Here is a 24073-nt window from a genome sequence, read left to right as displayed (position 1 = left end):
TGTGGCATGGTATCTTCCAGTATTTACTGCTATTGGAAAGTTACTGCATCTGAAGCGTGATAAAATCCTTTTTAAGTGAGATGGAAGTGGTGAATTTAAGTAATATTCAACATTTAGTAGCGATTTAAAATGTTTATAGAAATAAGAGTCAGATAAACTGTTCACGTTTACACTCCAGGTTTGCTGCAAGTTGTCAAATAGTCTGTTTAAACATGGAAATAAAAACATTTTTATCCCCAACTTCTTGTGCTATCCATGCATATCCATGTGGTCGTGTACAGCAAGCGATGTTTCACAAATGTACCATTCTGTTTAAATTTAACTATAACATAGTATTACAACTAGTTTCAGGGAACATTTAATACGCTGACATTGGAAAAGCGACAGTCATCTTCATCACTACAAAATAATTTCATTTTTTAACTTAGGATGGAACCCACGTTTAGCGGTTTTTTGCACTTAGTATCTTTGCTATCCGGACTAGCACATGCAGACACACACGCGCATGCACGTCGCTATATAAGTACAATAATCTTAGACGCTGCGTTAAACCCCATTTCACCTAGTATATTTGCTTTAGAGCATTGAAAGGTATGGACATACATTCTTAGAACTCGAGAAATATAGGAAAATGCTACACGAAACGATGAGTAAGCGTTCACTTCCTTTGTGGAAAGATCACTTGCCGTACACGATCACAGGGGTGATGTGCGTGTTTCGGATATACTACTAAAAAAAGTTAAAGAATACCCGATTATCTCGTCATGGCATGACAGATTAACTACATGAGTTTTCAGATGTTCGTTAACTTCTTTTGAGTAGTATATACTGAGGGGCGAAAGAACGTATACTGAGTTTGTTTTTTATGTTAATAAAAACTAAAAGAACTGTTGTTAAATTTGATCGTGTCTATTTAACCAACACTCATTCCTGCAACAGTTTGTAAAAAAATCGGTGGCTAAGTAATTTTGTGTAAAAATAAATTGGTTCAATGAAGACTGGGGTAAAAAATGTATTTGCAACCACATGAACCCTACCATGTTTGGCATGTTGTGAATTAAATCAAATTATATTTACAAAATAAAATCATATAGAAGTATTCTCTGAGTGCTGACTAAGCGCCAGTACAGTTCATTCTTGTGGATATATTATCGCTGACTTGAGATATTTTCAATTTGAAAATCAAACATATCATAAAATTAACTGAGAGGTATATTTTCTTTTGCTCCTCAGTATATTACGGTTTACTGGCAACACCTGGTTGAACAGTATTTCATGCAGTGCTTGCCGGACAGTCCAAATTGACGCACACCATAGACGTTAACTATTTTGATGACATTCAAGGACACGTAAATGGTTCAAAATCGGCACGAAGGTTGGAACAGAAACCATGTCCACCTGACACAACTCCATCTGCATTAGTGGGCCGAAAATAACTTATTTTGTTGATCTCCCATTTAGCTAGATCGATGCTGGCAAAGCCAGTTCCTTCATGTAAAAGATAGCTGGCTCTACTAGACAGATGATTTTTTTCCAAACCTACCTCAAAACTATTGTCTGTCGTTTCAAACAACATTCATTTACCCGCCGCTCTAAATATGACTACATTTGCAGGCAGCTTAAAGCGACAAAAGTCAGTGTTACACTATGGAAGTTACGTCTTAGGGCTGATATCTTTTGTGGAACAGGCCTACAAATTCCCGGTATTGGATTGCTCAGCCACCGAGACGCTACCAACCAGCTCGGGCCACTCAGTCTGTCCCCAAATGACATCTGTAATCACACGAGCGGTGTCGACGGGTGTAACCTTACGCACTGATTCTTTCAACCCCGAAGATATTAATCACCATTTAAGGAAAGATACACAGAGCTAATTCCACTTCGCTAATTTCTTGACAAAGACTAAATTAATCTCCTCCCGTTTATATTCCCCAACCGGCTATCTGGTGTGATGGTATCAACGCGGCTGTCACGCGATAGCTCCCGAGGGGCTGCGGGTTGTCTTTGCCTGGTATGTCATGAATGTACCGGGATATATATATATATATATATACCAGCTGGGATTATAACATAGATTACCGGGTGTGTGGTGACAATGGCTCGCAGACATAACATCCTTGAGAGGCATTTAGGAGTTTGAGTACTTAGTAAGGATACGATATATGGATGAACAACTACTTATTACAGTACGTAATATTATCATAATAAAGAGTGAGTGTGTATGGTTTTACGCCGCTTTTAGAAATATTCCAGCAATGTCATCGCGACTCACAAAGGTGCTTACCAGTTTGTTGAAAAGTTGGCATGGGAGGCCCAGTCGCCTAAGGCGCCGCGATTCGCTGTGCAGAGTTGCGTCCCCTGTGCGTGCCAGAAACCAATTATTTTGGGTTCAGAATCTCGATTCACGCCAATTATGTTTTTAGGTTTGTCAGCACCATACCCGTGCTCGTGGGTTTCACCGAAGTGGTAAACGTCTGAGACCTGCATCACTTCGGGCTTTCCTCCCACATTAAGCTGACACGCCGTGATATAATTGGAATACTGTTAAAAGCAGCGTTAAACACAACTCACTCACTGACTCACTTTGTTGAAATACACGAGCATGGGTATAGTCCTAACAAATAAGGTCAAATCTGGATATGAATTCACTGTCCTAGGCAGGTTTCCAGTACGCCTTCGGGACGCAACTGTGTACACCCGAATAATGTACTTTGGATTTACAATGTGACAAGTACATTTCTGATATTGGTTGAATATTGCTAAAGAAAACATAGTCATACACTCTGATCAGAAACAGCGGTTATTCGGATTCGTAGTAAACAACATTTATTTATCCTGGACCTGGGGTTGTATATTCGTAAAAATAATTTTCCAACCGCGTTTAAATTGTGATTGCGGTAAGATATACACAAACACATAAAACACATTGTATCTATATATCGCCGGATCACAGGTTTTCGGACATCATACGTTTTCGGACAGCCATGATTATCTCGATTACTCGCGCTATATACAGACATTGTAAATACTCAGATGATGTCCTTTTTTAAAGATAAAGTCGTCTTTATGAAGTGAGTGAGGATTTATCCAGTATTTTTTTTATAGTATATATATTAATTATTAATCCATTTTGGTTTTTTGACAAGGAGAATGTTTATTTCTTCTGTTTGCCGTTGGTTCTAGGGGTTTATAAAGTACACTACTCGTATGGATAAATATCAGAGAATATGATAATTAATAAATATACTTGAAAAAAGAATTACAGGAAATATCCCCGTGTTATGGATTTTCGGACGTTTAAGAAACATTCGTAGTTTTCTCCCTTATCACGAGGACAACTGTAAAACATCTCACTCACTTAATGAAGACGATTTGCCGCTTTCTTTTTGTCAGTATATTTTTTTTCTAAAGAACCGGATTCGACCACAGTTTCAGCAATGGCAGGGAGCAAGTCCCCGCGGTCTGCTTGAACTCAAGGCAATTAGAGTGATGTCCCTTTGAATGTCAGTTTTCCCGGAAGTTTATGTCAGGTGCTCGACCATGGAACTCCAGAGAGAAGCATCTGTGAAATCCGAGATCGATGAGCGATCAAACACACCAGACTCCGTCATCATGGACAACAGTCAGCTCATGGAGGATCTCGCCAGCGACTACAGCAAATACATGAGCTTTGATCTCACACGCGAGGTACGCAATAGACCGAGCTCTGATAGAGGGGCGTGGTTACTGTCAATGATACCATTCTGCTGTCGATATGAATGAGAGGAACCATTTGTTTGGGCAGGGTCACATTCTGTTGCCGGTTGACATGTAGCGCAGACAAATCGGTTGTTTGTCTGCGACATGAGTGCTTGTACCATGAATTATTGCACTGGGAATTATACTAAATGATTTAATGTCTGCATGTTATTGATAACTGATAACTATTACTGTTAATGATATTGCTTATGTGTTATCAAGTACATCATCAGACCTAAGAACCACTGCTGTTTACTGGAATACTGAAACCGTATTCGACGTAATAAGCGCCCAGGGCGCTCTCAAATTAAAAATAGGGAGCTCTTATTAGAACATTATTTTGGTGAAAAAAAATTGAGTTGAAAGATCGTAAATTTCGTGGTTTATGCTGACAGCCTGAAATCTTTATATACGACAGATATAATTTTCTAGAATTTGATTGCCAAGAATTAATGGTGCATATAACACACGAGTGCGTATTATACACGAATAAATAAGTCTTGTGTACATTGATCAATCAGAATGGGTGCAATGGGGATTGTTCGCTTGTGGGCGCTTATTACGTCGAATACGGTACTGGTAATGATTTAACATGGTGGGTGTATATTTCAGCACGGCAAGTTCAGTGAAAGTATTGAGGACATGCTGACAAAACTGGATGAGTTCTGTGGACTTGTGGACATGGTGAGTAACTCAACATAGGCCTACAGGTAATCCAGGACAAGTTGATCCAACTCACAAAACACATATCAGACATGTAGGTGATGCACAGAATTGGGGCAAACATATCTGGTTTTGCTACAGCTAGATAGAGAGGGTGTATGCATGTAGTCATGACGATGAAATTGACTCTTCACCCGTGGACACATGTGCTGCTCATGAGACTATTAAGAGGTCGGTGTGACAAGTCGATACTAGAATTCTCTAAAAATTTGACAGAAGTTAATTACAAACAAATAAACATGTCAAATAAACATGGCCAAATCATATATCTCAGGCTTGAGAATTGGCCTATAATGTCATAAATTACATGGAGAAAGAAAGACTAAAGCATCCAGTTTCCATTCTTGCCGACTTGGCTTTAATTCCGGAGTTTTATTTTGGCTGGACTAAGGAGTCTATTCACAGTCCAATCAAAATCGCATAACTAACTAGACATCCGGTTCGTAACCAACATGGATTTCAACTCGCAGAATTCGGTCGACTGCAGAATTTGACAAGCATGTGTACCGTCAACTGGGTGTCGCCAGATATTTTCCAAATCTTTTCATGTTTTTTATCGAGGTGCACAAGTAATTTGCTGCACTTTGCCAAGTAAGACCCATTTAGTACAATATAGATTATTATCGATCAGATCATCTGGACTGGGAGCTGCCATTTTGTTTTGAGCAATTACTAGTGATATAAGAGGTGGAATCTGATTGGTCAACAGGAGGGACATAGAAGGGACATAACTTGTAATAGCCACTGGTGGCACTATTTAAAACCCGCATCCGTGGGATAAAACATGCATAAAATGTCTTCTGCTGATGTTTTGATACTTAAAATTTTTTTCTTAAAGCTTTGTGTTTTATCAGCACCTCTTTAGCCTTGTGATACACATTCAGGGATACCTTTACACAGGTTGCGTGTTCGTTCCTCGGGCATATGACGAAAACATTTGTCATTTGATTTCACACTTCATTACATTATGTTCAAATGCAAAATAAATTTTGAGCGAGAAACATTAATATGTTACAATATAAACAAAGGTTTATTAATAAAATCCCAGGGATATTATAACATATCCTATTATGAGATTTATCCCAACTGGAGAACAATAGCATGACATCACTGGAGGTTCATAATGTGTGTTTTAGATTCGGAGTGACACGACGCTGTGTCTCAACAAGACGGTCCCGGACATCCACGGCAAGTGTACTGAGATGGAGGTCATATTTGAGAAGATTGACAAACTGGAGGTATGGACTATACTCCCTCTGTTACAGGCACAGTCTTGTGTACCTGCTTGTAATTCATTTCAGGATATATCTTCCTGTATACCTGGCTGTAAGATAAATCTAGTATGTCTGCAGAAAGATGATAAATCACTCAATTGTTTTCTTTGCTCTTCCATGATGGTAATATCAGATCATGTCACGACCACAGAGTGACATCGCTTGTGTATACAGTTACTGAATGATTTATCTGGGTTATATATTTTGGGGGTCCTGATGATGCCAAAACCTTTAGTTTTATGGGTCCCAGGTTAAAAAATGGGGATCCCAGAGAAATGTGAATTATTTTTGAGTACACGACCACAAGTGACGTACAATTGCACATGCTCGAAAGTAGTTCCCAAAGTTAAACAAATATTCAAGGCTTTCACTGGATGATAGGGAAGCTCTCGCCTGCATATTGTAGTTTTTAAATGATTACATACAGAAATAAATTTACAGTGGGTCCAAATTATGAAATAGCAGCATTTATTCCTAAACAAGCATACAAAATTTTGGCATCCCAGTGGATGCACTCTGTATTTCTTTTGAGTCAGTTTTCAATTTTTGTGCATATAGGATGCAGGATTGCAAACCATGGTGCTGTTGTACAAAGCGATCTTAGCGCTAAGGTGATCGTAACTCCCATACCTTAACAGGTACGATTGATTATCGATTAGATCGTCTTGACTGGGCGCCATTTTGTTTGTAGCAAATACAAGTGATACGATAGGTGGAATCTGATTGGTCCATAGGAGAGGCATAGAAGGGACATAACTCATAATAGCCACTGGTGGCGCTAACATCGAGCCCAGGAATTCCAGCCTAGTTCGGCAAGGGTGGAAACTGGACTTTTAAAGTCAGTTAACTCTGTTGCCTCGGGAAGATGTGTCACTTGATGTCTTGCTTGTCTCTGTCAGGCGTTTGTGGGCGTGGTGAAGCAGAGTGTTGGCAAGATGGAGGAATCAGTCAGCAAGGCAGAGGACGACTTCGGATCTCTCGGTGGCTTCATGAAGAAAATATCGTCCATCGTCAGTCCGGTGAGTGACACAATATTGTACCTGATGACCTCCTGCTGTACTTGATGACCTCCTGCTGTACTTGATGTTGGTGACCTCCTGCGGTACTTGGAGTCCAGGGATCACTGTTTGGCCTCTATATGGGGATTAGGTGGTTAAGATGGGTCTTCTTTTTTTTTCGTCTTTTTTTTATCCATCTTAAGATGGGTCTTGTGTATTGAGGGGTGATCACCAGCTGTAAGAATGCTATCTTTAAGGGTGTGTTTCACACAGTCTTTAAAATGCAGATGTTTCTAGTAGTTCTTTAAGGGTGCATTTAGCTATTTTGAATTGTTGTAAAAGTGTTATTTCTCAAATATTCTGTTTCCATGGAAACAATGTCAGACACTAGACATATTATACGTTTATTGTTTTTGGCAATATGTCGCACTAGAGACACTTATCATTATTATCATGTTCAGTTTCATTTCAACCTACCCTACCTAATGTGTAAAACCGCCCTATACCATAAAAACAAGTACCGTATTCGACGTAATAAGCGCCCAGGGCGCTCTCAAAATTAGAAATAGGGGGCTCTTATTAGAATATAATTTTGGTGAGATTAAAAAGGATTGTAAATTTTGTGGTTTATGCTGACAGCCTGAAATGATATGAAAGAAGAATCTGTGTGTATTATACACGATAGATATATTTTCGAGAATTAAATTGCCCATAATTAAGGGTGCATATAACAAACAAGTGCGTATTATACACGAATAAATAAGTCTTGTGTACATTGATCAATCGGAAAGGGTGCTAACTGGGATTGTTCACTAACCATTATATAAGCAAATAACGCCGTGGGCGCTTATTAGAGCGGGCGCTTATTATGTCGAATACGGTACTTTATCTCACATGTACCGTCCCCTGGCACCATCCGAGTTAGAATTGGTCTTCAACAAGCCATGCTTTTCTTAAGAGGCGACTAATGGGTTCGGATGGTTAACTTCCTTACTTGGTTGATGCATATTATCATATCGCCATTCCATAGAACGATGCTTGTGATGTTAATAACTGGATTTTCCATTCCAGACTTGATAATTTACAGACTGATGTTATATAGCTGAATACAGCATTAAACAACAATTCTACCATGAATTTGGAATTTACTCGATTCTGATTGGTCAATCAGAGGCTATTAAATCACAATAAACCCCCTCTGATTGAAACAGCTGGTTTGACGGCCGCTTCACCGCGGAAGCTAATATTTGTAGAATGGTACTATTTTCAGTCGTTGTCGGTAGGCGTATTTAAATAATTATATCTGCAATTACAGGTTACAAAATGCACAGATGCGGTTAATACAATATACAAAGGATGTGTGGCAATACATTTTGTGCAGAAAAACACGACAGAAATCAACAAAGGGAATGTATTTACGTTTTGGAGACAACAGAGAGCTTGGAATTTTGGCGCTTTTCTATATATGACTGTGACGTCATATCTTTTGCGTCACAATGAGCGGCATGACGTCATAATGGTGACGTGCGATGTAGAGCGAAAGCCTTGCAAAGCTTGCTTTGTTTTCTTTACGAATGCCCACCTCATGTTTGCTTACCAAGTTGCCGTGCTTATATGCTTTCAATGCCTGTCATATGTTCGATTGAAGTATTACGGTATAAATAAACTGCTTGAGGATACACAGCACCATATTTTTTTTTCGGTGATTCCGTAATTCAGATCGATAACGCACTCAAAACACTGAACTCAACCCATGACGCTTCACTCAGTATATTTGCTAACACCAAAGAGTTCGCATTTTATTTAGTCATGGTAGAATGGAGATAAACATACTGTGTTTTCAATGTAGAGCTAGGTTACCTGTGGATTTAACCCCGCTAAATTTAACATTTGAAACCTCACGCTGCGCGTTCGGTTCCAAATTCAATTTAGCGGGGTTAAATCTACAGGTAACCTAGCTCTACATTGAAAACACAGTATGTTTATCTCCTAAACAAATAATACACATGTGACCTCTCAGTGACACAAGTTATGTCTGACTCATATTTCTAATAGCAAACATCTTTAACTGTTTTACAGAAGCGAAGTCAAGATCCAGACCGTCGGTCCAAACAAGCAGGTTTCGTTCAGCCCGAGACATTCAACACCAGCGACTATCTGGGTGTGGTCGCAGTGAAGCCTGCCACACCATCGGTGGAGGCCGCAACATCGACAGCAGAGGCTGGGAACACATGATTATTGTTGATCATAGAGAGACTGATTTGTGCAGGTCTTCCGACAGGTCTTCCTTACATTCCTGGGATGTCATAGTGTGCATGTGTGTGCGTGTGTGTGTTCTTGTGTGTTTGTTAATGCGTTCTTGTGTGCATTGTTGCATGTGTGTGCATGCATGTACATAAGTCTACATGGTAAGGTGTATGTCTGCTCAGGTGTGTTCATTGGCGTGCATGTGTATCAAAGTCTTTGTGTGTGTGTGTGTGTGTATATATTAGGATGTGTGCATGTGTATTTATGATTGCATATTAAGGTGTGTTTATGGGTATGTAGCTCACAGACATCTTTTTGTAGTACTCTCGCTGGAAATGACCAACCCCCAAATCAAACAGATTCATAGGCCCTCTACCCTATAGATGTGAACATGCATCCATGACTATACCTACAGAGTGTCAGTCCTGGAGTGAGAGTGTTGGTGTACTGGAAACTGTCTGTTCTGGAGAAAAGCGAGTCTAACCAAATCAAAGATGCATGTTGTCTTGGATTATTAACTTTGTTTATATCTTGTGTATGTGCATAAAAAATTTAATATTTTGTTTTCATAAATTTCAAGATGTTTGACTGCAGACAGACCACACCCTCGCCTTAAGGCAGTTAAGGGTGCAGGCTTTCATTGTGTCCTACTGACTAACGTTTTGGGCTCACTGTGATGGACAATTGGTTTTACTGGACACTTAATCTTTACCGAAAACTAACTTGGGCTTCTGTAAGGGGATAATATCAAGGACTTGCTATTTTGCACTTTCTTCCAACAGTAAGCTGACCATTACTAAACTGTTGCTCAAAGCAGTGTTATCCAGCGTTAGAAAGTGCCACTAGTCCTGTTGTCCTTACCAAACTTCCCAATAGTTAAGGTATCAAAAGGAATAGTAGAAATTTGCCATTTTTAAGGGTTTTGCTATATCAGAGTTCCAGATTACGTTTTGAGCAATTGAGCTTTTACTAAAAGGTTTTATTTTAATTGGATTATTACATTTTCCATTGGTTAACCAATATTTTTTCTCTCATCTATTCATCACTCTATTGGGTTTTTCTCAAAATAAGTAAACATTTTGAGATTTAAAAGAAATAAAATGTTTAAGATATATAAAACGGTTCTAACTATAGGCTTGACTCGGAAAGTAAATTAGCTTGTAATTGTGTTTCGGAAATTAGCTCCGTTGTATGCATGCTGAAAAAGCTTCATTGGGTATTTACGCGAGCTGTTTCTATAAATTTGAGGGGCAGTCGGTAGGCTAGTGGTTAAAGCGTTCGCTCATCACGCCGAAGGCCCGGGTTCGAATCCCGACATGGGTACAATGTGTGAAGCCCATTTCTGGTGTCCCTTGCCATGATATTGCTGGAATATTGCTAAAAGCGGCGTTAAACCAAACTCACTCACTCACACACTCTATACATTTGAGTTTTTCATTTAATGCATGTGTTTCTATATGCACGTTAATTGAAAGTAATTGGGTTTTGAACATTTTGGGGGGGGGGTATTTTACACAAATAAACAACTTATCTGTAGCTCTGCTATGTATCATCATTATAAGGACTAGTGGACTCAAACTGTTAGATTCTACCACTTGTAGTCCCACCTCACTCATCACATACCTTGAACTGAATACCGGGATATGAAAGTGGTTTCACCAAATCGACTTAACCAGATGATTCCGGAAAATTTGAAGATAAAAAAATTACGTTTCAAAATGAAAGCAGTGTTTCCTGTGTTACATGGGGTTCCAATATGATGTTGAAACTCACAGGGATGCCCAGAAGTTTGACTGACTCCGACTATGACTTCTCCCTGTGTGTTCTGTGTGTGTTTCAATATGCAAGACCTCATGAATTCCGACTTGTCACTGTCCAAATGATACAACCCTCAAGAGATTGGTGATGTGCAATATTGCCTGAGTTTGCTAAGTACCAGCCAGTTGACATGTTTATTTGTTAAACACACCTTGTTTACTTCATATTGCGTGAGTATATATATATTTTTATATGAAATAGAAAATAAACTTATCAGAGGAAGATTCTTGTCTTTAGTTTCTGTCCATGGTGCCATGTCTGGCCACTTGTTGAGTGAACAGGGTATGTACGAATTGTATTTTGACTCTGGGATAAATGATAAGATGAAAGAGCAAGGTTGTTATTTCTTTAGAGATTCTTAAGTCATTTTCTGTCACTAACAAATATGGGATAATGAAAAACATGATCTACCTTTTAAGAGAAAAATAACTTGCCTGGAATGAAGAACCATACAGAAAATATAAATAGAATCATTGCTCCTCGATCTTCAATTATTCTGCTCAAAAAAGTTAAGGACCAACCGCTTCTTTTTTTGTTTGTTTGTTTGTTTGTTTGTTTGTTGTTTAATGCTGCACTCAGCAATATTCCAAGTATATGACAGCGGTCTGTAAATAATCAAGTCTGGACCAGCCAATCCAGTGATTGACATCATGAGCATCGATCCACGCAATTAGGATACATTGACATGCATCAATCAAGTCAGCGAGCCTGACAACCCCATCATATTTGTCACCTCTTTTGACAAGCATAGTTGCCTTTTACAGCAATAATGGGTTGCTGAAGACCTGTTCTACGCCGGATTGGATTTCTTTATACTATTATCATACTTAGTATGTCATGGCATGACAGGTTAACTATAATGATATAAAAGAATCAGATGGTCCTTAACTTCTTTACAGTAGTATATATCAAGCACACACAGAACCACAGGAACAGATGGGAGTCTCCCTTTAGGATCCTGACTAGAAGGGTGTGTAAACTGAAGTGTCCAAATGCATTCTTATATGTTTATGTATTATTCTGGGTTATGTGTAATAATTAAATACTCATGGGGTTTCTGGGTTAGAATATGTCCCCAGCAGCCTGCTGGTCATAAGACTGACCTCTTGGATCGGTATTATTGGGTGTCATTGTACCCAGATGGCATTGATTGATGCTCATAATATCAAACACTGGCGTGTCCAGTCCAGACTCGAATATTTACACACTGCCATCATATAGCTTGAATATGGCTGAGTGTGTCATTATATAAAAAATCCTAAACCAACAATACAGTAAACTACGTTTATAACAAACTGATGGATATGACCAACTTTTTGGGGGTCACGGACATTTTCTGTATATATGCTGTACATATGCTTATAACAAACTACAGTTATAACCTTAGTTTACTGTATACGTATTAACTGGCAGTTGTGATGTGACTGTGTCATATGTGGATATACATAAAATATCATTCATTCTCTCACTTGAATCACTATCATGAACTAAATCTGTGGCAAAATACTTCTGCATTTACATATAGGATATCAGTGCCCTAGCCAACCCGGAGGGTGGGGGTGTTGTCAGTCCCCCCCCCCCCCCCCCCCCCCCCCCCCCGAAGTTTTTATAGTTTTATTTGAATCAAGTTTGGGACAAGTGATACTTGTACAAATATTTGCCCCGGTTAACTATGGCCTTGGATATACTGGCTGGTTGTTATGGAAACTAGCAGCTGGCGCACAGCCCCATTGTATTCAGAACAAAAAACAGTCCTGACTATGACAATGAAAGTTTAATTATGACATTAACACCATATGTTTCGTAGAACAAACAAGGAAATTCCCATATACACCATACAGGAGAAAACTGTAGGAGTTGCATCAGGTCGGAAATCAAGAGACGTTCACTTGGCCTTCTTTTTCGTCCAGCCCACCATGAAGCAGAAGCGCCGCCGTGCACCCTGCATCCCCTGGACCAGGAGGGTGGAGCCGGACCCCAGGGTGCTGTACACCACGTTGCAGACTCTGGTGACGGCTGCTGGGAGGCGCCGGTACATAGCGGCGAGATACCCCGCCAAGTAGTTGAACGTCGCTGCAGCTGTCTCCGACATCTGCAACAGGACGAGATGGATGTTGTTCTGAAGTTCGTTGATACTCAAAATAGGGGTGAAACGATACAGCAAAGTCACGATACGATACGTATCACTGCAAAGACCACGATACGATACATATTGCGATAGACATATTTACGTCAAATCATGTGCAAACTTCTTGTCTATAAATATGTCAGAACAAGTTCACATGGAAAAACTAGCTGAAGATAATGTTCCTAGCAGCTATTTTTAGTAGCACATTTGGGAGGCTAATAACAAAATAAATTGTAATATTTGACTGGCAAAAATTGCTGCTTTTCTTAAACAAGTAGTAAGTAATATGTTTTCGTAAGCGTATCGTCTTGAATCGATACAGGAAAAAACGTATCGTATCGTCGCATGAAAACCGATATGTCGTTCCACACCTACACAAACGTTCTTCAGATTATGGGCGTTCATGGCTACCTTGAGCTCGAAAACGTACTCCGATTATCCACAACCTTCGTTTATTGAGCTGAATTTTGAGTTAAAGATGTCGTTTTTACGCAAATCAGTTTGATGATAAATACTTAATTAAGAAATAAACGAGGAGTGGAAGTTGTTTATCGTACAAGGAAACACTGTAGGGAGAATAAACCATGAGGAACTCATCCTTTCTATGCGTAGCCTCTTTTAAGGATGTCAATAAAATGTACGAGCTTTGAAATCCGACCTCGGCAATGTCGCACAAGTCCATTTTATAAACAGGGGGTTAAGAAACTGGATTTGAGCGTGAAATTGTACACGGTAAAGTGGTATAACCCCGGGCCTGGCCATTCTGTACAGACTCCCCAGTCCCATTTAGTCATGCTCTCTCACGACAAGCATACCACATAGAAAGTCCAGTATTTGTTGTTGATGTAGATGATAAATACTTAGAACGATTTGTATTAAACACACGCGGAAGACTATGTGTGGGTGGGAAAGTTGAAATCAAAACTTTTACGTCGCATCAGCTTTGTTTGAGCCCGGAGGCGACCATGAGCAAAGATAAGCATGTTTTTATGCTTACAGTTTGTTGATTCGGTTAAATAAAAAAAGTATACACTTGAAAAGAAGATTTTACAAAAAATTACAAACGTTATCAAAACGTTACTAGGCCGAAAACAGTCGCCGAAACACTGCAACCTAAGGTCTAAAACACAACTATGATACCCGTATGAAATACATCACCATCGAATAACCATTTCTTTTTCTCAATTTTAGTCACAATTAAATATGGGTGCATACTTTCTTTTGCCCTGCTGTTTGTCATGTCCAATATAATTAATCATGTTAATTATGATAGTTTGGATGTTTCTGTGCTCGACGGGTGGAGTGAGTGAGTGAGAGATCTCTATATTCAAGTCTGCAGTATTTCAGCCATGATGTGACTAGGACCACGACTAGCATATGTAGCATTTTTATACTAAATAAAAACCTCAAAGCAAAACTTAGTTAAATAATTAGAATTACTTCACAGATTTAATTTGAAACATCAGACATTTTTAATTTATTACATTTCACATTTAATTATAACATCTCAAAGATTTAATTTAAAACTAGTTCAACACAAAACATATTGAACAATAAGTCGACGATACCCATTCCGGCTTGTGATCGACCGCCATCACAGTTGACCAAGCTGGGCCTCTTGACGGTGTCAGTGGGGAAATGTATTCACTATTACCCTAGTTCATGCGGAAATGAAAGATACCCACCTTACTTGAGCAAGTTGTCTGAAGCGTACGGCTGTGTTGTCTGTTTCCCGAAGTCAGACTGACTGATTCATCTCCCTGAGAAATGTGACGTCAACACAATTGTGATGACGTCATCGTTTTCTTTCGTCAGTGGCGAAAGTCACCTATTTTCGTGTCAAAACTTTTCGATCTCGAATCCATCAGCTATTTGGACATCTTTATTTGATGTTGATTAAATGCGGTTTATAATACAATCTGTAGTTTGTCCTTTAGCAAGCGCGGATAAACTCTTGTGGAAAAGGAGGTTGCATTTTGACAAAAAATGTTCAAATATAAGTAGTGAGTGTATGCTGTCATTATATTTTTGTTGAAAGCCTATCACTAAATGAGATAATTAAGGTGTATCTTTACACTTTGTAAATCCCACATCCTACAAACACTCCAATGTTCATTAATTGTATACATTTTACGTATGTTCAAAACGGGGGTTGAATGCCAAAAATGTTTACAATTAGGATTTCAGAGATTTGCAATTTTCCTTTGAAACTAACAATAAAGAAATGTGTTAGATTTGAATACCATTCAGTATGAAAGGTAACCACGCATATGTGTGTGATTTATACGTCTGATGGGTGAAGTTATGTCGAGATATTCCGAACTTACGTTTACATCAAGGGCGGGTAACTCAATATGCTACAGCGACATGGCCACATGGGCTCCGCTAACACACCGCTACTAGCTGCATATAGTTCCGATGTGACGGGAAGAACTATTCACTCATTCACTCACTCAGTGGGTCTCACGGGGTTTGCAAATCACACATGGTCACATGATGACCTAACCGTACAGTGGTACCTGTGTATTGTTGATATCACTAATATACAGGCGAACGCATCAGAGTGCTCCCTCATCCTTGTGTCTGATTGTCAGAAACTTAAACTGAGTGTCCGCGACAGGTTAAACGGAAACACTTTTAGAAAGCATTTATTTTCTTAAACTCGGAGATCGTTTAGAAATTTTCATTTCATGCAATAATGTAAAACAAAGTATTAAATCATTTTACTCTTTATTAATCATATTATCAGTGAAATACAAGTCCTCTTGGCAAAGCAAAGCTTTAAGTTATTGTTAAATAACCTTGCTTGCGATAACTAGCAAATTAAATCAATTTTTATTTCATTAGACTCTGGCGTAAATAAGCCGAAAGTCAAATGTCGGATGTTGTTTTAAGTCTCAGTCAGCAATATTCCAGCTATATGACGGCGGTCTGTAAATAATCTAGTCTGGACCTGACAATCTAGTGATTGACATCATGATCATCGGTCCACGCAATTAGGATGAGATAACATGCTTCAACCAAGTCAGCAAGCCCGACCACCCGATCCGTTAGTCGCCTCTTACGACAAGCATGGGTTGCTGAAGACCAAGTCTAACCCGAATCTCCACGGGTCAATGCAATAGAGGGTACATGCTGTTGGTCTTCGATATTGAGAAACCATACGATATGACCTGGAGGCAATAGACTTCTATTCAAATTACAGAATCTGGGGATAAAAGGCAACATGGATTCACTCGGGTTTTCTTCAAAGGTCTATTCAAGTTTGCATTGGACAGGACTTTACTGGTATACATTTGATTGAAAATGGTACCCCACAAGGTAGTGCAATAAATATTATGATAAATAACTTTTTCCACAGACTTACCATTAAATATACATGCAGCATAGTTTGCAGTTCAGAATGGACAATTTTGGAGACGCTTTGAAAATTTCAAGTTTGTCACTGAATCAATTCAGAAATGGTTAGATATCATCATTGTGTGGTGTCCTAAGTGTGGCTTAAAGATTTCTCAGTCCAATCATGTTTATGATAACCGGACGTAGAATTCCTTCAGTTATAGAGCTGACTGTTGGTGACACAAAATAGAAATTGTAAGGGAGTTTAAGTTTTTGGTGTTTATTTCGATCAGAGATTAACGCGGGGTTCTCACATATTTCATGTTGTGACAAATGTAATACGATTATAATCTAATGAAATGCATTGCCAAAAGGAAGTGGAGTGCTGGTATATCCTCAGTGTTATCGCTATATAAAGCATTAATAGTATCAAGAATTGACTTTGGCGGTATTTATGTCTGCCTCAAAATGACATCCTTCTTAATTTGACCGCATTCAGTCAAAGGCTTTGCAACTACCCCAGTTTCAGCTCTCTTGGTTGAACACGCAGAAAGGCCACAACGTCTTCGTCGTGAACTTGTGTCTCAAATATTTTCTCAAACTGAAATAAATCTAAACCCAAATATAATTCAGCCAATGATGTTGTTAATGTTGAGAATGTGATTCACGATTGGACACATGGCAAGGTCTTATCGGTTGGAACTTTCAGAAACCTGCGGCTAAGAATGGAGTAATACAGTGCCAGTTCCTCTCCACCTGCAGATTCTGCTCCTTGACTGCTGCGGACACCAGGGCTTTGTTATCATCTCAATTCAACCATTAGCAAAAGAATCTAAATGTCATCAAATCAGTATTTCAGGACATCATTGCTGAACACTATGCTAACTTTACACACATGTTTACTTATGCCTCAAAGGATTCGTCATACTTCTGGGGCATACAGGATTTCAGATTTTCACACTTCAAGTGTGTACAGGCTTAATGACCACCTCTCAGTATTTGCTGCTAAACAACAATAGCTATTCTTCAAGCTTTAGGGTGGGTTAATGAATATAGCCACGAGGCAATTATATTTACTGACTCCATTGCAGCTGTTAAGGCAATTGAATCTGGTATTAAAGGTTCACGAAGTGACATTATTAATGAGATATAAAAAACCGATACATTATCGAGCTTAAGTATATTCCGTGTGATATTCAAGCTCATGTTTGGTTGCATGGAAATGAGGTGACACACCAAACTGGGAAATGTGGCTTGCAATATCTTGAGGTAACGAAATCTAAATTCAGACCCCAAGTAAAAGATTTCGACATGTTTTAGAATGGGATGCTCGGATAAGTGACCACATATGAATACTATTTGCCCTACTGTAAAAACCAATAGGAAAATCCATCGGTAAAAGAAACGCAAGGACGTAATAATTACTGGACTTCTTCTTGAGGACTGTGGGTTAAATGCTTACCGAAGTGTCATTGATAAATAAGCCTCCAATCTATGTACTCACTGTGGTGAAAAATACTCCCGAGACTGTGAAATAATATCAGATTTAATTTAAGTAGTGTAGAACTTGAGAAAGACAGCTCATATTTCTCTAATTACACTTTTGGACCCCGACATAACTTGGGTTCAATTCAGCGGTAATTATTAGACTTCGTGAGTGAGTGGGTGAGTTGGGTTTAACGCCGCTTTTAACAGTATTCCAGTTATATCACGGCGTGTCAGCTTACTGTGGGAGGAAAGCCCGAAGTGATGCAGGTCTCAGACGTTTACCACTTCGGTGAAACACACGAGCACGGGTATGGTGCTGACAAACCTGGAAACATAATCGGGGCGAACCGGGATTCGAACTCACAATCATAGGTTTCTGGCGTGCCAAAGGAACGCAACTCTGCACAGCGAATCGCGGCGCCTTAGGCTTCATGACTGCAATAGGATACTTTGATATATCATAGAAACCTGGGGCGGCCGGGTAGCCTAGTGGTTAAAGCTTTGGCTCGTCACGCCGAAGACCCGGGTTCGATTCCCGACATGGGTACTATGTGTGAAGCCCATTTCTGGTGTCCCCCGCCAGGATATTGCTGGAATATTGCTAAAAGCCGCGTAAAACCATACTTACTCACTGACTCACTCACTCATAGAAATCTCATTTGGACATACAATGTGTATTAAATTTTAAACCATTTTAACGATTTTCCTTTTTTGTCTTATCTGTTCTTTTAGGGAATTTAGGGAGTTCTGACCTTTCAGAAATGAATTAGTGATAACATGTGGTTTGAAAATATGAAGTAGATCATGAAACAGATTGGTCAATCGTGTCACTTACATGTCTCACTCTGCCCTTGTTTAAAGACATTTGATGTGCAAATAGACCTTTAATGGTACCGTACCGTACCGTACCATACCGTACTATACCATACCGTACCGTAGCGTACCGTACCGTACCGTACCATACCATTCCATACCATACCATACCGTATTGTACCATACCATACCATACCATACCATACCATACCGTACCATACCAAACCATGGCTACATGTGCTCCACTAACACTCTGGGAAAAGCTGCAACATGCCGTCCCTTGCATTTGCGTCGTTATAAGATAATAGTCATGTAAGAAAGTACAGCTAAGAAGAAAGATATACAAAAGAATATGCAGTCCAGTTTTCGGTCAGCTGGGGCCTCTCGGAATCGATCCCTTAAAGACCTTCTCTTGGGATCTGAGACGTCGCTGTCGACTGGAGTTACCTTTACTTTGTTGACCTTCACCTTCAACTCTTGGTTCACTATTCGCTGATCATAGACGATGTGCACAACGATGGTTCCTAACATGGTGAGAAACTCCTGAACTTGGATGAGTGTGAGATATAGTGACAGACTGGACACGGAGTTGGAGGTGTGTGGCATCGACTCTTGATTGTAGGTGAGGAAAAGGGCGTTAGACACAAACACAGCCATAACGAAGCCAATTTTTTCCCCTGACCTCGTCGGCAATAGGAACACCATAGAGCTCGTGAACGACAGGATAGACATCGGAAACACAACGTTCAGCATGTGGAACAGGTACCTCCGTTTCATGTGAATGCGATAGTGTACGCCGGGGAGTTGCCTTTCCTTTCCAAATGTAACCAAAGAGACGCTGAGAAACTCCCATTCACCAGTCGTGTCAGGCTGAACGCCGATGTCGGTGTTGGGGCCGATGCTGGTGTTGGCGGTGATGTCAAGAAGGAAGCCTTCAACTCTCGTGAACATCAGGTCACAGAACTGTTCGTCGAAAGGATACCTTTCTATGTAGATTGTACAAGTTGTCGCCCACGTTGCTGGGATCTGCCACAGGAATTTCCCATCAGCCGTCAGTAGGATGGGCACGGTGGTCGAGAAAGTGGCGGAATTCCCGACGGAGTTGCTAAGCAGCAAGACGGGCGTCCACACTTCGGATATGTCGAACTGCACTTGTTGGATGCCGGAGTGGTTGCCAGGTGACCAGGAGACAGTCTTGTCGTACCAGGCCATCAGGACATAAGCCGTTGAATACAGAGTCTCCGTCGCAGAGTTGAGATCGTTTATATGTAACGACGCGACGGAGAAGTTGAGTTTGATGGCACTCCCTTCGAATGTGATCGGCGGTACATTGGGTCCTAGGTTCGTTAAAAGTTCTGCCCGTAGGGCTATCATTGCCGTCTTCATTGTGTTGTTGATATGACCAATAACGGTGACGGCACACGTACACAGCAGGAACGCCAAACACAACCGATACGCACCCATGCTGAACTTCGAGTGGCAAAAAACCCTCTTTGTTGAAGTCACGTGAGTAAATCATTGCGAGAAAAACGATATGTTGCCTTGGGAACGTACAGTGCTATGGGGCTATCACAAGCTAAGCAATTACATTACTTTAGAGTCATTTTCCGGTAATGACATCGGACAGACACTAATGTGGAAAGTCAACATTCAAGTATGGAAATAACTAATGAGTTGAAAGCCAACGCAATACAAGTGTGTGCACTGCTATCGAACGAATGATAATGGGATGTTTATGTGTTGGCAAACATTACAATACACTGTAACTGCTGCTGGGCATTGAAGCATAATCATTTGTGTCCACTTGTTTGGACCTTGGAACAAAGGGAGACCTACTCCGGTTTAAAGCCAGACCATTCATTTTTAACGAGTTGGAAAACAGGAATACAAAGTGTTATCACTATCTGATGGACAGACTGTTTAGCAAGGGCTCCTCAATAGAAATTACTGTTCCATGTTCAATGGAAGGGATCGGTTTTTTCTAGTCAGACTACGACAGTGTCGCTGTAATTATCTGTGCCTCAACCATATCGATGACTTCACGCTATTCTTGTTGCACTTCATTCTGAGCCAGACATGTAATTAATCTAAACATTCATTTTAACAAGTAACATTGATGCAACAATAGATCATAATTTGACCGTATTCAGTCAAAGGCTTTGCGAATTTGCACTGGTGCATTTGCAACTACCCCAGTTTCAGCTCTCTAGGTTGCACACGCAGAAACGCCACAAGGTCTTCGTTGTGAACATGTGTCTCAAACATTTTCTCAAACTGAAATGAATCTAAACCCAAATATAATTCAGCCAATGATGTTGTTAATGTTGAGAATGTGATTCACGATTGGACACATGGCAAGGTCCCTTCGGTTTGAACTTTCAGAAACCTGCGGCTAAGTATGGAGTTATACAGTGCCAGTTCCTCTGCACCTGCAGATTCTGCTCCTTGACTGTTTCTGACACCAGGGCTTTGTTATCATCTCAATTCAACCATTAGCAAAAGAATGAGTCCAAATGTCATGAAATCAGTTTTTCAGGACATCATTTCTGAACATTATGCCAACTTTACACACATGTTTACTGATGCCTCAAAGGATTCGTCAACAATTCATCCTGCTGGGGCATATTGGATTTCAGATTTGTACACTTCAAGTGTGTACAGGCTTAATGACCATCTCTCAGTATTTCCTGCCGAACTACAATAGCTATTCTTCAAGCTTTAGGGTGGGTTCATGAATATAGCCACGAGGCAGTTATATTTACTGACTGGTATCTGGTATAAATGGTTCACGAAGTGACATTGTTAATGAAATATTAAAACCGGATACATTATCGAGGTCAAAGTATTTTCCGTGTGATATTCAAGCTCATGTTCATGAGGTATCGCACCAACTTGGGAAATGGGGCTTGCAATATCTTAAGGTAACGAAATCTGAATTCAGACACCAAGTGAAAGATTTCGACATGTTTTAGGATGGGATGCTGGGATAAGTGACCACATATGAATACGATTTGCCCTACTGTAAAAACCAATAGGAGGACTGTGGGTTAAATGCTTACCGAAGTGTCATTGATAAATAGGCCTCCAATCTATGTACTGTAAAATAATATCAGATTAATTTAAAGTAGTGCAGAATTTGAGAAAGACAGCTCATTTTTTTCTTATTACACTTTTGGACCCCGACATAATTTGGGTTCAATTCAGCGGGAATTATAAGACTTCGTGACTGCAATGGGAAACTTTGATATATCACAGAAATCTAATATAGACATACAATGTGTTTTAAATTTTAAAGCATTTTAACGTTTTATCATTTTTGTCTTGTCTGTTCTTTTAGGGAATGAGTTCTGACTTTTCAGAAATGAATTAGTAATGGCATTTTGTTTGAAAATATAAACTAGATCATGAAACAGATTGGTCAATCGTGTCATTTACATTTCTCACTCTGCCCTTTTTAAAGACATTTGATGTGAAAATAAACCTTTAATGGTCCAAGTCCCCCTAAACCCTAAATACATGTACCACACAATACCGTACCATACCATACCATACCATACCATACCACACCATGGCTACATGTGCTCCACTAACACCCTGAGGGTTGCAATATGCCGAATGTGACGTCTAGAACTATTCACTAATGCTAGACATTTCTAACTTGGGGGATTGGGATGGGGGAAGGGGGGTACTTTGGTAAGTTGGTCATACGAGCGATAAAGATGTTGATGTCCGAAATTATGCTTGTAGCAAAAGGGTCCAGGGAAGTTATAATTATAGAGTGGAGGTTAAATAGAATGGATACTCGAGTATGGCCGACACTGGTCAGCAGAAGTCTCGCACTTAATGGATACACTTTCCCAAAAGGGAACTCTCATCTGATTGTCCCTTGAATTTGCGTCGTTATAAGATGATAGTCATGTAAGCAAGTAGAGCTAAGAAGAAAGATATACAAAAGAATATGCAGTCCAGTTTTCGGTCAGCTGGGGCCTCTCGGAATCGATCCCGTAAAGACCTTCTCTTGGGATCTGAGCCGTCGCTGTCGACTGGGGTTACCTTTACTTTGTTGACCTTCACCTTCAACTCTTGGTTCACTATTCGCTGATCATAGACGATGTGCACAACGATGGTTCCTAACATGGTGAGAAACTCCTGAATTTGGATGAGTGTGAGATATACTGACAGACTGGACACGGAGGTGGAGGTGTGTGGCATCGACTCTTGATTGTAGGTGAGGAAAAGGGCGTTAGACACAAACACAGCCATAACAAAGCCAATTTTTTCCCCTGACCTCGTCGGTAATAGGAACACCATAGAGCTCGTGAACGACAGGATAGACATCGGAAACACAACGTTCAGCATGTGGAATAGGTACCTCCGTTTCATGTGAATGCGATAGTGTACGCCGGGGAGTTGCCTTTCCTTTCCAAATGTAACCAAAGAGACGCTGAGAAACTCCCATTCACCAGTCGTGTCAGGCTGAACGCCGATGTCGGTGTTGGGGCCGATGCTGGTGTTGGCGGTGATGTCAAGAAGGAAGCCTTCAACTCTCGTGAACATCAGGTCACAGAACTGTTCGTCAAAAGGATACCTTTCTATGTAGATTGTACAAGTTGTCGCCCACGTTGCTGGGATCTGCCACAGGAATTTCCCATCAGCCGTCAGTAGGATGGGCACGGTGGTCGAGAAAGTGGCGGAATTCCCGACGGAGTTGCTAAGCAGCAAGACGGGCGTCCACACTTCGGATATGTCGAACTGCAATTGTTGGATGCCGGAGTGGTTGCCAGGTGACCAGGAGACAGTCTTGTCGTACCAGGCCATCAGAACATGAGCCGTTGAATGGAGAGTCTCCGTCGCAGAGTTGAGATCGTTTATATGTAACGACGCGACGGAGAAGTTGAGTTTGATGGCACTCCCTTCGAATGTGATCGGCGGTACATTGGGTCCCAGGTTCGTTAAAAGTTCTGCCCGTAGGGCTATCATTGCCGTCTTCATTGTGTTGTTGATATGACCAATAACGGTGACGGCACACGTACACAGCAGAAACGCCAAACACAACCGATACGCACCCATGCTGAACTTCGAGTGGCAAAAAAAACTCTTTGTTGAAGTCATGTGAGTAAATCATTGCGAGAAAAACGATATTGCCCTGGCAACGTACAGTGCTATGGGGCTATCACAAGCTAAACAATTACATTACTTTACGGTCATTTTCCGGTAATGACATCGGACAGACACAAATGTGAAAAGTCAACATTCAACATTGAAAATAACTAATGAGTTGAAAGCCAACACAATACAAGTGTGTACACTGCTATCGAACGAATGATAATGGGGTGTATATGTGTTGGAAACATTGCAATACACTGTAGCTGCGACTGGGCACAGAAGCATAATCATTTTCTTCGATCTTGGATCAAATGAAGAACTACGCCGGTTTAAAGCCTAATGATGAATTTTTAACGATTTGGAAAATAGGAATACAAAGTGGCATCATTAGCTTATGGACA

At 40.2% G+C, this 24073-nt stretch overlaps 3 protein-coding genes and 1 long non-coding RNA gene across 4 annotated transcripts; 1 reads left to right on the top strand and 3 right to left on the bottom strand.

The window, feature by feature from the left end:
- The first annotated feature begins 3482 nt into the window (after window positions 1–3482).
- Window positions 3483–10362, top strand: LOC124124226 (biogenesis of lysosome-related organelles complex 1 subunit 4-like). Its single transcript, XM_048399053.1, has 5 exons — window positions 3483–3687; window positions 4351–4422; window positions 5598–5699; window positions 6635–6754; window positions 8813–10362. The coding sequence occupies exons 1-5, from the start codon at window positions 3502–3504 to the stop codon at window positions 8966–8968; spliced, it is 636 nt and encodes a 211-aa protein (XP_048255010.1). The 5' UTR covers window positions 3483–3501; the 3' UTR covers window positions 8969–10362.
- Window positions 10363–12553: 2191 nt separating this feature from the next.
- Window positions 12554–14715, bottom strand: LOC124124229. Its single transcript, XR_006859422.2, has 2 exons — window positions 14612–14715; window positions 12554–12890 (listed from the first exon to the last, which is right to left on the bottom strand). It is a non-coding gene; the product is annotated as an uncharacterized LOC124124229 (long non-coding RNA).
- Window positions 14716–18860: 4145 nt separating this feature from the next.
- Window positions 18861–20030, bottom strand: LOC124124213 (acetylcholine receptor subunit beta-like). The gene has a single exon (XM_046487341.2). It carries the CDS (start codon window positions 20028–20030, stop codon window positions 18861–18863), a length of 1170 nt encoding a protein of 389 aa, XP_046343297.2.
- A 2436-nt stretch (window positions 20031–22466) lies between these two features.
- Window positions 22467–23636, bottom strand: LOC124124216 (acetylcholine receptor subunit beta-like). The gene has a single exon (XM_046487344.2). It carries the CDS (start codon window positions 23634–23636, stop codon window positions 22467–22469), a length of 1170 nt encoding a protein of 389 aa, XP_046343300.2.
- Window positions 23637–24073: the final 437 nt, after the last annotated feature.

Source organism: Haliotis rufescens, unplaced genomic scaffold, assembly GCF_023055435.1.
Source record: "Haliotis rufescens isolate VD_foot unplaced genomic scaffold, xgHalRufe1.0.p SCAF_19, whole genome shotgun sequence".
NCBI lineage: Eukaryota > Metazoa > Mollusca > Gastropoda > Lepetellida > Haliotidae > Haliotis > Haliotis rufescens.
Note: the sequence above shows the minus strand (reverse complement) of the source record. Positions and strands in the feature narration are given on the sequence as shown.

Bases quoted from the DNA above. Each gene is read 5' to 3' on its own strand.
- LOC124124226 (XM_048399053.1), top strand. From the start codon at position 3,502: ATGTCAGTTTTCCCGGAAGTTTATGTCAGGTGCTCGACCATGGAACTC. The intron at 3,688-4,350 runs GTACGCAATAGA...TGTATATTTCAG, and splicing joins GCTTTGATCTCACACGCGAG to CACGGCAAGTTCAGTGAAAG. The intron at 5,700-6,634 runs GTATGGACTATA...TGTCTCTGTCAG, and splicing joins AGAAGATTGACAAACTGGAG to GCGTTTGTGGGCGTGGTGAA.
- LOC124124216 (XM_046487344.2), bottom strand. From the start codon at position 23,636: ATGGGTGCGTATCGGTTGTGTTTGGCGTTTCTGCTGTGTACGTGTGCC.
- LOC124124213 (XM_046487341.2), bottom strand. From the start codon at position 20,030: ATGGGTGCGTATCGGTTGTGTTTGGCGTTCCTGCTGTGTACGTGTGCC.